Source organism: Echiichthys vipera (assembly GCF_963691815.1).
Source record: "Echiichthys vipera genome assembly, chromosome: 15".
Classification (NCBI taxonomy): domain Eukaryota; kingdom Metazoa; phylum Chordata; class Actinopteri; order Perciformes; family Trachinidae; genus Echiichthys; species Echiichthys vipera.
The window spans coordinates 27039783-27054585 of NC_139840.1; the positions used below are offsets into that span (position 1 = coordinate 27039783).

General features: G+C 40.4%; 1 protein-coding gene across 1 annotated transcript; it reads right to left on the reverse strand.

Moving 5' to 3' along the window:
• Positions 1–1215: 1215 nt before the first annotated feature.
• On the reverse strand, positions 1216–13248 carry dnajb6a (DnaJ heat shock protein family (Hsp40) member B6a). Its single transcript, XM_083928846.1, has 8 exons — positions 13091–13248; positions 8861–8966; positions 8194–8303; positions 7961–8026; positions 5909–6019; positions 5628–5774; positions 5325–5532; positions 1216–2007 (listed from the first exon to the last, which is right to left on the reverse strand). The coding sequence occupies exons 2-8, from the start codon at positions 8923–8925 to the stop codon at positions 1902–1904; spliced, it is 813 nt and encodes a 270-aa protein (XP_083784972.1). The 5' UTR covers positions 8926–8966; positions 13091–13248; the 3' UTR covers positions 1216–1901.
• Between the last annotated feature and the right edge of the window lie 1555 nt (positions 13249–14803).

Genomic DNA, 14803 nt, shown 5'->3' on the forward strand with positions numbered 1-14803 from the left:
TTCCTTCAAACCCAGGAACCAACTATACGACCTGATATGTTCTTGGACTGCTTTCTACAGTTGACCTTAACAAATTAACATTTACTATTTCAGCATCAAACCCCTCTACTTGTCTCCTAGACTCTGTTACCTTTAGTTAGCACTCCTGTATTAGATATGATTAACATGTCTTTATCAGCAGGTTATGTACCACAGTCTTTTAAAGTAGCTGTAATTAAATCCTTCTTAAAAAGCCCAGTCTTGATCCTGAGGTACTAGCCAACTATAGACCTATATCTAACCTTCCTTTTCTCTCTAAGATCCTTGAGAAATTAGTCGCCAATCAGCTGTGTGACTTTTAACACAATGAGTTATTTGAGGACTTCCAGTCAGGATTTAGAATGAATCATAGCACTGAGACACACTAAAAATTACTAACGACCTTTTAATAGCTTCAGACAAAGGACTTCTCTCTGTGCTTGTTTTACTAGATCTTAGTGCTGCCTTCGACACTATTGACCATCACATCCTGCTACAGAAACTGGAGCATCTAATTGGCATTAAAGAAACCGCACTGAGCTGGTTTAAGTCATGTTTATCAGATAGATCTCAGTTTGTACATGTTAATGACAAATCCTCCATGCATAATAAAGTTAGTCACGGAGACAGGGTTCTGTCCTTGGACCGATTCTATTCACCTTATATATGCATCCCTTAGGAAATATTATAAGGAAGCACTCCATAAACTTTCATTGTTATGCTGATGATACACAATTATATTCATAGATCAAACCATAAGAAACCGATCAGTTAGATAAACTTCAAATGGGCATTAAGGAAATAAAAAGCTGGATGACCTGCAATTTTCTGATGTTAAACTCAAATAAAACTGAATTTATTGTACTTGGCCCCAAAGGCCTCCAAAACTCAATAGCTAAAGATATTGTTACTCTGGATGATGTGTTGTCCTCCAGCACCACAGTAAGAAATCTGGGTATTATTTTTGAACACTGATTGCAGACACATTTCTAATAAATCTTTCAAAGTGAAATCTAATCTATTTGTGAGGATTAGCACGGTTATTACCCGTGACATCACTCATGATACTTGAAGGTTGGATTATAAATTGTTTACATCACTGCAAAGTAAAAGAGCAGACACCAGCCAGATTTTAGCATCCTGACAACAGGATGGAACTCAAATTTATTGGTTTACAAAGTACACAAAATTCCTTCTATATCCATATATCATTTATAGAATGCCTTCCATTATTTGTGCATCATAATGCAGCTTTAACATTAAGACTTAACATCAACATGGTGTACATGCATAATTAAATAAACAAAAAACACATTGGTATTAGAACATAGAAAATTGCATAACTCATCCTACCAGCATTGTATTTTTTTTTTAATAAAAAAGGATTACTAAGAAGAGGTTAGACAAGCAGTAAACAGAGAAAGGGAAGATTCTTAAGTTAGTTCTACCCACTTTTTAAAATCAAATTCCACATTTTTTTTACTATTCAGATGAAAAAGCAAAGTCATGCTTTGTTTTCTGAACACAGTGTGTGACACACAGTGGAGTGCATACAGAAAGTACAAAGGCGGGGGAGGGTCATATACAGAAGTACAATAATGTGGTCCCAAACACTGAAATAATAACACCACCCTGAGCCAAAATATAAGGACAGCTCCAATTCAGAAATACATGAACAAAATGCATAGAAAAGTTTGCATGTGAGAGTCAGCGAAGAGAGGACATGAGGGGAAATAAACACAACCTAAGTATGTACATCCAAACAACAGTAGAACACTATTATTACGTTGTTTTGTTGCTTTTTTTCTCCTTCTGTTTGAGCTCAAGTTTGTTGGTATGTTTGTGCTGAGGTAACAGTCCTCCAGCAGAGGATGCTTCGGTCTTTACTTGTGTTCCAGTCGCAGCAGCTGCTCCTTACCATTAATGGTTAGTGACCGCAGCATCCCGTCCTCCTCCACCTCCACACGCTCCTGACCGTTCTCTATAATTCTAGAGGGAGAGAGAACCACAAGGGTGACGAGGATGTACACTGCAGATCAAAATTAGAGAACAAAGTATACTTGATAATACTTAATTTATTCTGAAATATTGTTATTTTTTATTGTCCATAATTCGATAGAATATCATCTGTGTCTAAACCATTGCTGTACTAGCATTTTTTGTAAATAACCAAGGCACATCAACAAAAAAATCTATAAAAAATAGAGAACAGTGTTCATTGTGTCAGAAGAGAAGATTTCAACAATGTTTTCTTCTCTAGGATTCAAAAATGAACAGGAAGTGTAGAGGCCACAGCTTTGAATGACTTCAGCACATCTACACCCACAGGACATCACTAGTTTCTCACACTGCTCTGGTTTGATCTGGGTTCATTCTGACTCCGTCTCTTCCACCGTTCACTAACTGGAGAGGGTTTCTTACACATTACTTTGTCTGAGAGGATCATCCCTTTGGCCCTTTCACTCACCTTAGAGCAGCATGCATTATATTCACATTAGAGCTGTATGAACAATAACATTGTGCAGCGTTATTCTGAGCAATTTGCGATGTCTTTATAACTGAAAGAACTCTGCCCATTTGAATTACCACCTTATCAATATGCTGAATCCAGGGTAATTCCTGTAAGTCTACAGTAATGCCAAGAAGTTTGCTCTTTCGAACTTGTTCAACCGTCATACCTTTAACATACAAATTAACTTTTGCCCAGGAATCATATTTGAAGTTTGTTTGTTTATTAATATCAATATTCAAATATATTCAAATATTAATTAATAATATGTTGACCGTTAAATATCTTTAGTAAAACCTTACGACATGTCTGTTTTTAATTAAAGGTCCAGGCCTCTTAAGTGTCACACATTGGGCCTCATTTATCAATCTTGCGTGAAAACGGGCGCAGATCTGAGCGCAGAATTGGTCGTAGGAAAGGACCCACGTGTGATTTATGAAACATTCGTATCTGACCAATCTCAGCGTACGAATGAGCAGGCCGTGATAAATGCGGCGGCTGTATTTGATCGTCATTAACATGTTACGCCGTTAAATATTCCTGGTTCGGAGGCCTCGCCCACTGAGGTCAAACATGGAGAGGAAGAACGCTGGTTAGAAAAGAAACTTTTCCGACACACAGATCGGCATTTTGACATCCGAGATGGAGCAAAATAAGGACGTGCTTTTTATCAGTCTTAAGAGTGGAATAAAAGGGGCCCATAAAAACACTGTATGGAAAAGAATAACAGAGGGAGTCAAACCGAAGCAGCGCTCCACTGAGACCCGAGTGCGCCCGTGCGATCCATTTCATTCATTTTATAATTATGGCTGCAGTTTATTTCCACAGAACATAAAAAAGGTGTTTTTTTTTTATCGCTATTACCCAAGTTTGTGATTTTAACTCTTTAAAATTGTTTAAAGACCGTTGTGGGTTACCTGTATATAAGCTACTCCTATAGGTGGAAACAACAGCATTTCACGGCCGGGATGCTGAATACGGCACAACACCGGCGCTACCGGCAGGTTATTAGGTATTCCGTAAGAGGATACCTTTGTCATCTAGAAGTACCATACCAAGATGTTAATCATCTGATACCTTGTTTGATTTAATGCAATTTATCAAAGGTAGCCACGAACCGAGGAGATGACTTTGGCTCTGCAGTGCGTCTTACTGCGGCCGCGCGCCAACACATTCATTCATTAATTCAATGTCGGGGTCGCGGGGGGCTGGAGCCGAGCTGTTTTTATATTTAAAATAATTGCGTGTGTTCCCCCCTGGCCACCTGGCCACCACGTTTAAAAGCGACTGCTTGGCATCACAAATCACCTGTACATTTATCGAGTGGTAGTTTTGGCGATTGATGAATGCGTAATCATTCATGGATGGTGCCTTCAGACGCACATGAGTACAATAAATCGCTCCAACCACATTTTTTTTTTTTTTTATTTGTTTTAAGAATCCGTTTTGATCTGTTCTTAATGTGTGACTGCTTATGCTTAATGACAGCTGAGGTTTGTTCATTATTTTCAGACAGATTTTGCTGTGCTGTGCCGCAAATCCACAGGCTGAAATGTGCGTACATGACCACAGACCTGACGTGAGATTTGATCGCAGCTCCCACTCACGTCCAAATTGATAAATGCCGACGTTTGCCAGGAAATGGTCATACGCATGTTTGATAAATGAGGGCCATTGAGCGTGACAGTCACTCTTTTGGGTCTTTGGTCACGCACTCCCGCCACACATTGTATTTCTCAAGTGGAAAAACAACGTACATTATGCTACAGTTCCCAAAAAGTCTCTGCTGCGGTGCAGCAGCGCCACTGTCTTTGCTCTCACTGTGGAACCTGCAGGAATCAAGAGCTGCCACTTACCAGCGACCAGCCAATCAAAAAAAGAATGGGGTTGCACAACAGCCAATCAGAAGATAGCACCATTGTATCTGGGTAAGATTTAACAAAACAACCAATGAAAAAAAGCAGTTAGCCTGATATTATTCCCGTGATCTTGGAGCTCTGAGCATCACTTTGAGCACAGAGGCATCTCCTGTTTATTAATGTGACATTACAACACATCCACAGCTTGACTGCTGTTACAGAATGTTGCCCACATCATTAGCATCAGTTTTTCAATGCTGAGTGTAAACACCCCCATTTCCACGTTCCTGACCGACGCCAACGTCACCTACAGGAGCCCAGATGGACCATAATAGCCTCGCTAATGAGCTCGCCATTCACAACTTCCCCAGGTGTGAAAAAGCCTCAGAATCAGAACTGAAAACAACGTTAACAAGCAAACACATTTACAAAAGTAAAGTCACTAACAGGTTCCAATATTAAGGGCTGCCTAATATTCGTTTGAATATTATTATTTTTTTTAAATATTGAAAGTATATTCGAATATCGAAGTTCAGAGATAAAGCCCTAATGTCTGTGGGAGCAGATGTGCTGAAGTCATTCAAAGCTGTGGCCTCTACACTTCCTGTTCATTTTTGAATCCTAGAGAAGAAAACATTGTTGAAATCTTCTCTTCTGACACAATGAACACTGTTCTCTCATTTTGATCACTGTGTTTTTCACTAAATAAAGGTTTTTGTTGTTGAAGAGCCTTGGTTATTTAAAAAACATGTTAGTACATCAGTGGGATAGACACAGAGGATATTCTATCAGATTCTGGACAATAGAAAATAACAGTATTTCAGAATAAATCAAGTATTAATACTTTGTTCTCTAACTTTGATAAATAAATACAATCATACCATGCCCACTGCTGCAGTGTGTAGTTGAAAAGTATATCCCAGTTGACCAGTATCTACCTTTTAGTAGTGATCTTCCTGCCGTTGATGATCTTGGTGGAGGTGGACACAGAGCGGAAGTTGCCCATGCCCCCTCCACCTCCTCCCCCCCCAAAGGAGGAGGAGGAAAAAGAGGTGAAGCCTCCACCTCCCAGACTGCCCATGGTTGTCATGTGACCCATGTGACCCATATGACCCATGGGGCCCATAGAGCCAAAGGAGCCGAAGCCTGAGAGAAACAGTACACACAGAGAGTCTCATTCAAACAGGTGAGAGTGATGTTTGTTTCTTTTTTTTCCATTTAGTCCTTGGTGCATGTCTTACCTGGGTCAAAGGGTGAGAAGCCAGCACCAAAGGGAGGAAAACCAACAAAACCCCCAAAAAACGAGCCACCTGTCCGGCTGCGATTCCCCCTACTTTGGTGCCGCCGGCCACTGCCGAAAAATGGATCATCACTAAAGGGATCAGCACCTGAGAGAACAGGCAGACAGCAAAAGGTCAAAGTCTATCAAAACTGGTGCCGGAGAAGGGGAAAATTATGATTCAGGCTTTATTCCTAAAGCAGTGGCAGACCAACTACTTCACACTGAAATACTATGACTTACCAAAAAAGTCTGCAAATGGGTCTCTGCCTCCGAAGAATTCCCTGAAGACGTCGTCTGGGTTGCGGAATGTGAATGGTTCATGGAAATGATCTCCATTGTGGAAATGGCCCCCTGAAACATCATGCCATTGAAAACCCGTGTAAACAGTATAGACACGGCACAAACCAAATACTAACTCAATGCATTCAAGACTGCTATGTCAGTGCTGATTTCCACCATTGCAGCCATCTCCATCTGTTCTACTCAACATCTAAAGGTGTGTTCGTAGGCGAATAACCATGAGAAGATCATTCTTTACCGTTTGAAGCTCGTTTATTTGCGTTTAATATATTAGCACTCTTTCCCACTTTGAACGGCAACTGCTGCACAACCTTTTATCTCAGGAGAATTCAAGTTGTTTCTGATCTTCAAAGCAGTGCACATGGTTTTCAGGAACAAACATGATTTATTATTTATCTCTGTCTGGCTTCTTCTTTTCTTAATTTATGTTTTTCTGTAGTGTGTTTCAGGGTTCCTACACATTCTCCATTTCTAAATTCCAGCCTCAGGACTTTTTGGTCAATATTAAACATCTGAATACCAATTGTTAGATGCTTATTATGTAAGAAAATAGTTAGTAAAGTTAGTTAGTAAATGTAAAAAGTTTTAAAATCCAACCTTTAACACGTATTCTGACTATGTATGCCATTATGTTGCCAAGTAATAACAAGACACTTAACCTACGTATTGCAGCTCATATCAGTGAATGAGCTCCAAACTGAAAGGTGTTCAACGCACAGCATTTTATTCAAGCTAAATGCTAAAAGAGTGAAATGAATAAGTGTGAACCTGTAACACTACAGACAGACACAGTAGAGATGAACATTAACCAGGAACTACAGAAGAAAACACAAGTCTGTGCTTCATCGGCTTTAGATGGAGTAAACAGACTGTCAATAAATAAAATACTTAATACAATCTAATCATACATAAAATGTAGATGACAGGTGTGGAAGAAATCCAATAAATGAGAATGGTAACCATGGTAACCCGACACCATCCTACAGCAGCTTGATTAGTTTCATATCATCTACAGGTCGGCTCTGTTGTTAGTAAACATGTTTGGATTTGTTTATATTCATATATCTTATTTTAGAAAGTGAGATAAAAGCCTGGAAACAACACAAACATTTTCCAAAACTTATCCAGACCTGGAAATGACTCATTCAATTCCAGACTTATGCATCCTGCACAGGAACCCTGATGTATGCTTGTTTTTTGTTTGTTTCTAATGAAAATGAAATATTATTGTAAAAAAAAGTTTTATCTTATAGAGGAGTCAGACAGAAGTGTGTTTGACTACAGTCACAAGAGAGTGCAGCTCTTCTCTCAGGTAACTGGCACAGAACACACAGTTTGAACAAAAGAAGAAATACATTATTGATCCCTGAAGGGGAATTCAATCTGTATACTCTGTGTAATGTGTAAAAAAAAAAAAAACAATACACAGGCCCAACAGGATCTTTACACATGCATTAAAATGGAGAGAAGCAAGAACAACCACACTTCCAATGGACAATGGAATTGTCCAATAGAAAAAAACAAAAACTGGTACAAACACAGACATTAAATAAATATGCTGATTTTTGAGGGAGCCACACATCTGGAAATGGGTTTTTAAGATGTGCCTTTTTTTAGGTGATTAAATACAGACGCTTAAGCTGTTGCCCATGTCCACAGCACTACACTGATTAGCTTCTGTGTCAGTACTCCGGGTCCTATGTTCCCCGCTTTGTATGTTCCCAGATCTGTTATTTCTTCCACAATCAGTGCAGAATTCCCCTGCAAATAGGCTTATGTAGACCCTAACACTACCCCCTAATCCTGACCCCCAGCATAACCCCCAACCCTAACAAAATGCTGAATTAAATCCGCGAAGGCAGAAGCTTATGCCACCGGGGAACATAGGGATGACCCCACCGGCTGCATACTAACTGTCATTTCCAGTAGGTAACACACTGACTATGGATAAGAACCCCATAACCACATTTGACACTAGCTGAGAGCACTTACCTCTCCCTGCGTTGTTCCCCGTCAGTCCCTCTTTGCCATAGCGATCATATGTGCTCCTCTTGTTGGCTGGAAGGGGAGACAGGGAGAAGACAGTCAGAGACGTGAGGACCAAGAGGCACTCCTCTCCTCAGACCCACAGGTGTAGTTGGCATTCGCTTCAGTGACTACTGTGCAGTGTTTCACTAGTGTCTGGTGTTTATTTGCACACTTGTACAGAGAGTTGGGATACGAACCATCTGACAGGACTTCATAAGCCTCCGACAGCTCCTTGAACTTCTTCTCAGCCTCCTCCTTGTTCTCTGGGTTTTTATCAGGGTGCCACCGTAAGGCCAGCTTTCTGTAGCTTCATGAGGAAAGAAGGAAGATAATGGCTGCTTAATGAGACTGGACGGAATAATTAGGGCCGCAGCAAATAGTTCAAAGCTTCATTCATAATATTGACATTCAAATTCTAAACCAACATCTGAATACCGCGCAGCTTTTTTCCTATTTTGAATCTATTCGTTCTGTTTAAACCCCATACTTTAAAGTCTGCTACTGTAGTGCTTGAGTCCAGTCTTGGTATTGTGCCTTGTTTGACTCAGCTGTTGAGAACTGTTGTGACTGACTGCTGATTCTGGATCTGTTGTACAAAACGTTGGCTAAATTCTATGCATTGATTCGTTTGATGTTAGAAGATTAATCAATCTTGTTTATGGATCCATCCTCACGGCCAAGTTTTATGAGTTGTGTAGGCGGCATGACACAGCTGTCGCACGATGCGCACAGCAGAACACATCCATTACATCCAACTGAAGTGGCTACAGTACATGGGCCATGGCTTTGTGATCTGAGATTTTGGTCATATTGCCCAGCACTAGCTGAGTTACTGTAGAACATTTCAAAAGATGACCAACTCACGCTTTCTTTATGTCATCTGCAGACGAATCTCTCCGTACTCCTAAAACCTGGTAGTATTCCACCATGATGAGTGGATGAAGGGAGTAACTTCAGGAGCTTGATGAACCTGTGAGAAAAAAAGAGAGCTGCTGATTAGTGTTACACTTAAAGGAGCTTTACAGGATTTTACTGTGAGCCAACTTGGTTAGTGTCCTGGATGGAACAGTCAAAACAGCACAACCACTAGTCTGGGAACCACTCTGCACACCTGTTTGATTGGTGTTTTTTTTTGCTCTAGCCATTCAGACAATCTTCTCCAATTTTGTTTCTCTGATTGGTTGTAGGTCATGTTTCTATGCTCTGATAGGTTGTAGGTTATGTTCCTTTGCTCTGATTGGTTGTAGGTCATGTTCCTTTTCTCTGATTGGTTGTAGGTCATGTTTCCTTGCTCTGTTGGTTGTAGGTCATGTTCCTTTGCTGTGATGGTTGTAGGTCATGTTTCTATGCTCTGATAGGTTGTAGGTCATGTTTCTATGCTCTGATTGGTTGTAGATCATGTTTCTATGCTCTGATAGGTTGTAGGTCATGTTCCTTTGCTCTGATTGGTTGTAGGTTGTGTTTCTATGCTCTAATAGGTTGTAGGTCGTGTTTCTATGCTCGGATTGGTTGTAGGTCGTGTTTCTTTGCTCTGATAGGTTGTAGATCATGTTTCTATGCTCTGATTGGTTGTAGATCATGTTTCTATGCTCCGATTGGTTGTAGGTCATGTTCATTTGCTCTGATTGGTTGTAGGTCATGTTCCTTTGCTCTGATTGGTTGTAGGTCATGTTCCTTTGCTCTGATTGGTTGTAGGTCATGTTCCTTTGCTCTGATTGGTTGTAGGTTATGTTCATTTGCTCTGATTGGTTGTAGTTTATGTTTTTCTTTGCTCTGATTGGTTGTAGGTTGCATTGCATTTAAGGCAGCACCAATTTGGATTATTTCTATATATGACTGTGCATACATTTACCACTGCGTAATCCATTAGGCTAGCCTGTATCTTGTAAAAATATTTTTGTTAATATTAATGAATTATACTGATTTCAAAGATAAAGTACGACCATCTCTCTAATTAAATTAAGAGATTTAAATTTTTACACATAATAAAGTGTGTAAAGTAAAGCAATGTTTCTGGCCTGTGACCTTTTATAGCTATGCAAATGCTGCCCCGTTATTACAGGATGCCTACGTCTATGAGTTGTGAGCAGTTCAGCCAAAGAGTAATGTTCTCAGATCGTTTCATTTTACTGTGTATGCGCATGGTTATGTTTTTTTACAAAGGGTCATTTTAGCTACTGGTATTTGCTGGAGCCTTTGGTTCACTGAGGCAGTCTGAACTGTTCAAAGCAGCAGCTAAACTGAAGGAGAACTCTTTGGAAGGGAGACAATGAGGACATTCAAGAACTAAATTAGACACTTTGATGACTTAGTAATAATTATATTCCTTAATATAGAGATAGACCTTAATATAGCATTGCTGTTTTGTCTTATTAGTAACTCTACTGTTTGGATTATCATATAGTTATACACATACATTGTATTAATGTGTTAGTTATAGGCCTGTCGCAATAAGCAACAAATCTATTAATCACATGATAACTTTTAATGAACTTTGCCAGCCGTGATAAGTTTCATGTTGCCTGTGTTTTCCTGGATTCCCTCTATCAAAGTGACTGGAGGACAAGAGCCCTCTCTCTTCCTCAGCTCACCTCTCTCTTTCCTATTGAGGAGTTACCCCTCGTCTCGTGTCGCGTCGTGTCAGAGGAGGACCCCTGGAGTTAAGATGGAGTTGGTTTTAAAGCCGAACGCCTCAGCTGCTGCGTGGGAGCACTTCAGGTTCAAACCGAACGACCACGGTGAACCACTTCACCTGAACGAGCCGCTGTGTCGTATTTGTTGTAAAACAGTAGCAATTAAGCGCACCAATTTGATTTATTGTTTTTGGTTGTTTTGTTTATTTATTTTGGATATTTAAAATGTTTACCAGTTCTATTGTAAAATATTCTTTAGAAATAAACGTTTATTGATCTTTCAAAGGGTGTACTTGCATTATAATGCCATTATCATTATATCGGTTAAAAATAGTCTCAAAATGGCAATCATTTCTGGGACAATTTATCGCCCAGCGTGTTATTGTGACAGGCCTTAGTACAAACTCTTATTAAAATGTCAAGCTCACTACTGCACACTGGTCAAGTTTACATTACTCCTTGATGACTTACACAGTATGAAGTTATTGAGAATGTTTTCATGTTATAAATTCTATGATACCATATTCACGTCCTTTTTATTTGCCAATCATTGTACACTATCTAATCCCTGTTCTTATCAAAATGCTCAGTGCTGCCCACTGATCAACTTTACATAAGCTCATTACAGTGCACATGAGGTTTGACGCATGTAAGCACTTGAGTATGTAGAAGCTAATACCTACAATACACCCAGATATAAACATCGAAAATGATTTTGCTCGACAATCAATAATGGCAATGATAAGAAATAACTAAAAAGCCACTATGGAAAACTGTGCACCATAATTATACACCATAAAGACTTCTGCAGTCAGAAATCATAGAGAAGTAGATCTGAGAGGATTTTACATGATAATGTGAATCATTTGGTAGCAGAGTCATGTCATGAATCTATTGCTCACACCAAACTTATGCACTTTCTTCAGGAAAATCTGAAATCTTCTCCAATAATCTTGGTCTTGTCTTTCTACCAGGGGCGGGGTTAGGGCATGGCTACTTGGGCTCAAGCCCCCGATGTTTTAGCCAAAGCCCCGAGTGTTTACAGTAGGGGGGAAAAAGTTCAACACGGTTTCAGTCAGTCTCCCTCCCCTGACCGCACCAGAGTCTGAAATGTAGCCTTCCTGCAGTACCGGAGTACTTCAAATCGAGATCTGTTCGATCTGTCAGATGGACGTAGCTACACATAAAAGACTTTCTTTCTCTGCAGCAGCACAACGACCCACCAGCAACGCCAATGCCAGAACAGATGTTACAGGTCTGTGGATTTCTAGATAAACACTTTCTGTGTGCCAAGTTACGGACTGATGAAGTTATAGTTTTTTTTTTGTGTTGCATCTGCTGAAAAAACAAAATATGAAACAAAAAAGGTGTCAAACTGATCATAAGCATTATATTCAAATCAAAATGATCTTGCAGTGCATGTAATCCTGATTGACATCTGATAAACATCAGAGCTGAAAAACAAACAAACAAGAAGTTCATTTTATTCTTTTCCATTTGATGCTGGCTGGCCCCACTGCTGTCTTTAATGCTCTGTTCGTCACTCCTCTCTTCTAAACTCAGTTTCATCTCTGTGTTCAGAAGTTATTCTTGCTTCACTGTCCACTCCTTTCCTTCCCAGCATTAGTTTGATATGTTCAGTACAAGACTCTGCTCTAAACTCAGTTTCATCTCTTGAAAAGAAACTGAGAAAACTGGGTTTAGAGCAGAGTCTTGTACTGAAGATATCAAACTAATGCAGGGAATAAAAGGAGTGGACAGTGAAGGAAGAATGAAAAGGAGTTTAGAAGAGTATATGTAAGAGAATAAAATGAACTCTTGTTAGTTATGAGATGTCAATCAGGATACTATGCACTGCAAGATCATTTTGATTTGAATAGAATGCTTATGATCAGAACTTTGCGCATACGTCTTTCCTCCCTCTGGGCTAAGCCTCGGATCTCCCATAATCCTAGATCCGCCCCTGCTGTCCGTATACATCAGTTCTTCTGAGCCATGAAGCTGTTTGTAGGAAGAATGCTCCATATTCATATTAATTACCAACAACTGATAACCATGGCAGCGCTTCTGTGCATATGTCCTCAGCACTTAGAACAACTGAAGTGTGTTTGTGCCCTCGTTCCAAACTCATTTTAAAGGTGAACGTACGGCGGTAGCTCGAAGACCTGGCGGTTCACACTGCTGCTAACTGAAGTGCTGGAGTGATGCTAGCTTGTTTATCACTGTGACCGTGACTAGCTGCTGCCACCGCGCACACATTCATGAATAGAAAGAGCCAGGAACGGAAGCCTGGGCGTTCACACGCCTCAATGAAGACTGTTATTTCACTGCCATGGTTTACTTTGTGTCGGTAGCTAGTGTTAGCTGCTCCCCGCGAACACAACGTGAGCTGGTTCACGTTAGAGCGTTAACGTTAGCTTAGCTGTGCCCAGCAGTAAACACAGCAGAAGAACACTCTTACCCGAGTCCAGTCCCGCTGTCCGTGACCTCGGCAGATACGCAGGACAGACACACACGCTGGTATTTCGGTTGTGTCAGGAGCTAAACGGGGTTATTCATGTTCGGCAGGCTGCAGGCTATCAGATTAGACGCGACGTCCTGCGTCTGGCTTCTTCTCCATCATCGTCTTCTTCTGCTTTGGACTTTTACGGCAGACAGCACCCGCACCGGCGCCATGCTGCCACCTTCAGGTTTCATCCCGTTATGGTTCCATGTTCGTATGAGCTCTCTTTCATTAGTCCAGTTTCTCAAGAAGTCAAACATCCACACTTTTACTGATATTTATGCTAACCCAACGTTCCTCATTTCAGTTAAAGGTTCAATATGTAGAATCTTTGTCAAAAGCTATATTCAAAAAAATATATAATACACCCACGGGGTGTTTTGAGGGGTACAGAATTAAAGTATTCCTTTGCCATAAAAAATATATATTTAGTCTGAATTAATATTAATTTTTTTTGACTTGACAATGACTTTTTGTCCTGTCCTGTTTCCATGGTAGCAGCCAATAGCGTTGGGCATTGTGGGTTGCCCCGGGTTGTCTGTTGTTGGGTGCAGCTACTGTCAGAGGTGTCAAAAGTATTCACCTTGATTACTCAAGTAGAAGTATAGATACTAAGGTTTAAAAAGACTTCTGTAGAAGTAGAAGTATCAACTCAAGCTTTTTAACTCAAGTAAAAGTGTAAAAGTACTGGTTTCAAAATAACTTAGTATAAAAGTAAAAGTAATGTAAGGGGAAAAATACCATCCATCCATCCATCCATCTTCATCTGCTTGTCCCTGTCGGGGTCGTGGGGGGCTGGAGCTGATCCCAGCTGACATTGGGCGTGAGGCGGGGTCCACCCTGGACAGGATGCCAGTCTATCACAGGGCACATAGAGACAAACAGAGACAGACAACCATTCACACCTACGGGCAATTTAGATTCATCAATGAACCGAACACCTGCACGTCTTTGGATTGTGGGAGGAAACCGGAGAACCCGGAGAAAACCCACGCAGACATGGGGAGAACATGCAAACTCTACACAGAACGGCCCCAGCCGGGATTCAAACCAGGAACCCTCTTGCTGTGAGGCGACAGTGCCATTGAGAACAAATGCTTAGGCCTTGACATCTTGGTCCAGGCTCCATACTGTATGTCTGCTAGTTCCTTTCTGGAGTGTACATGATTTGTGCCCTGTGCAGCTGGATGTGGGTCGCGTACAACCAATAGGGTGTCAGAACGGTTTCTCTTTATACTTCTCATCCAACAACAATCAAATCCATTCTATCCGGATGGCACGATTTATCTGGAAAGGGTTTTTTTGTGTGTTTGTTTTTTGAACGATGACAAGCCCTGATGAAAACAAGCACAGATGAAATGAGCCTAATGAGTAGGGATGGGTATTGTTAAGATTTTAACGATACTACTACTTTTACCGATTTTGCTCATTGATTCAGTACTTTAACGGTACTAGTTATCTGTTCTTTTTTAGAGAAATGTTTTTTTTTTTAAAGAAAACAATTTCAAAATTAAGTATTGAATGAACAACTGCTTTATCTTCCTGTACCTTATAATGTGCTAAACAAACTGTGCTGTAATAAGCCTTTTTGAAAGCCAAATCAGCAGCACATCACATCAACAGCCATGCAGCCCTGGGGGCTGCACTTGAGATGTAAAAAAACAGAGCTAT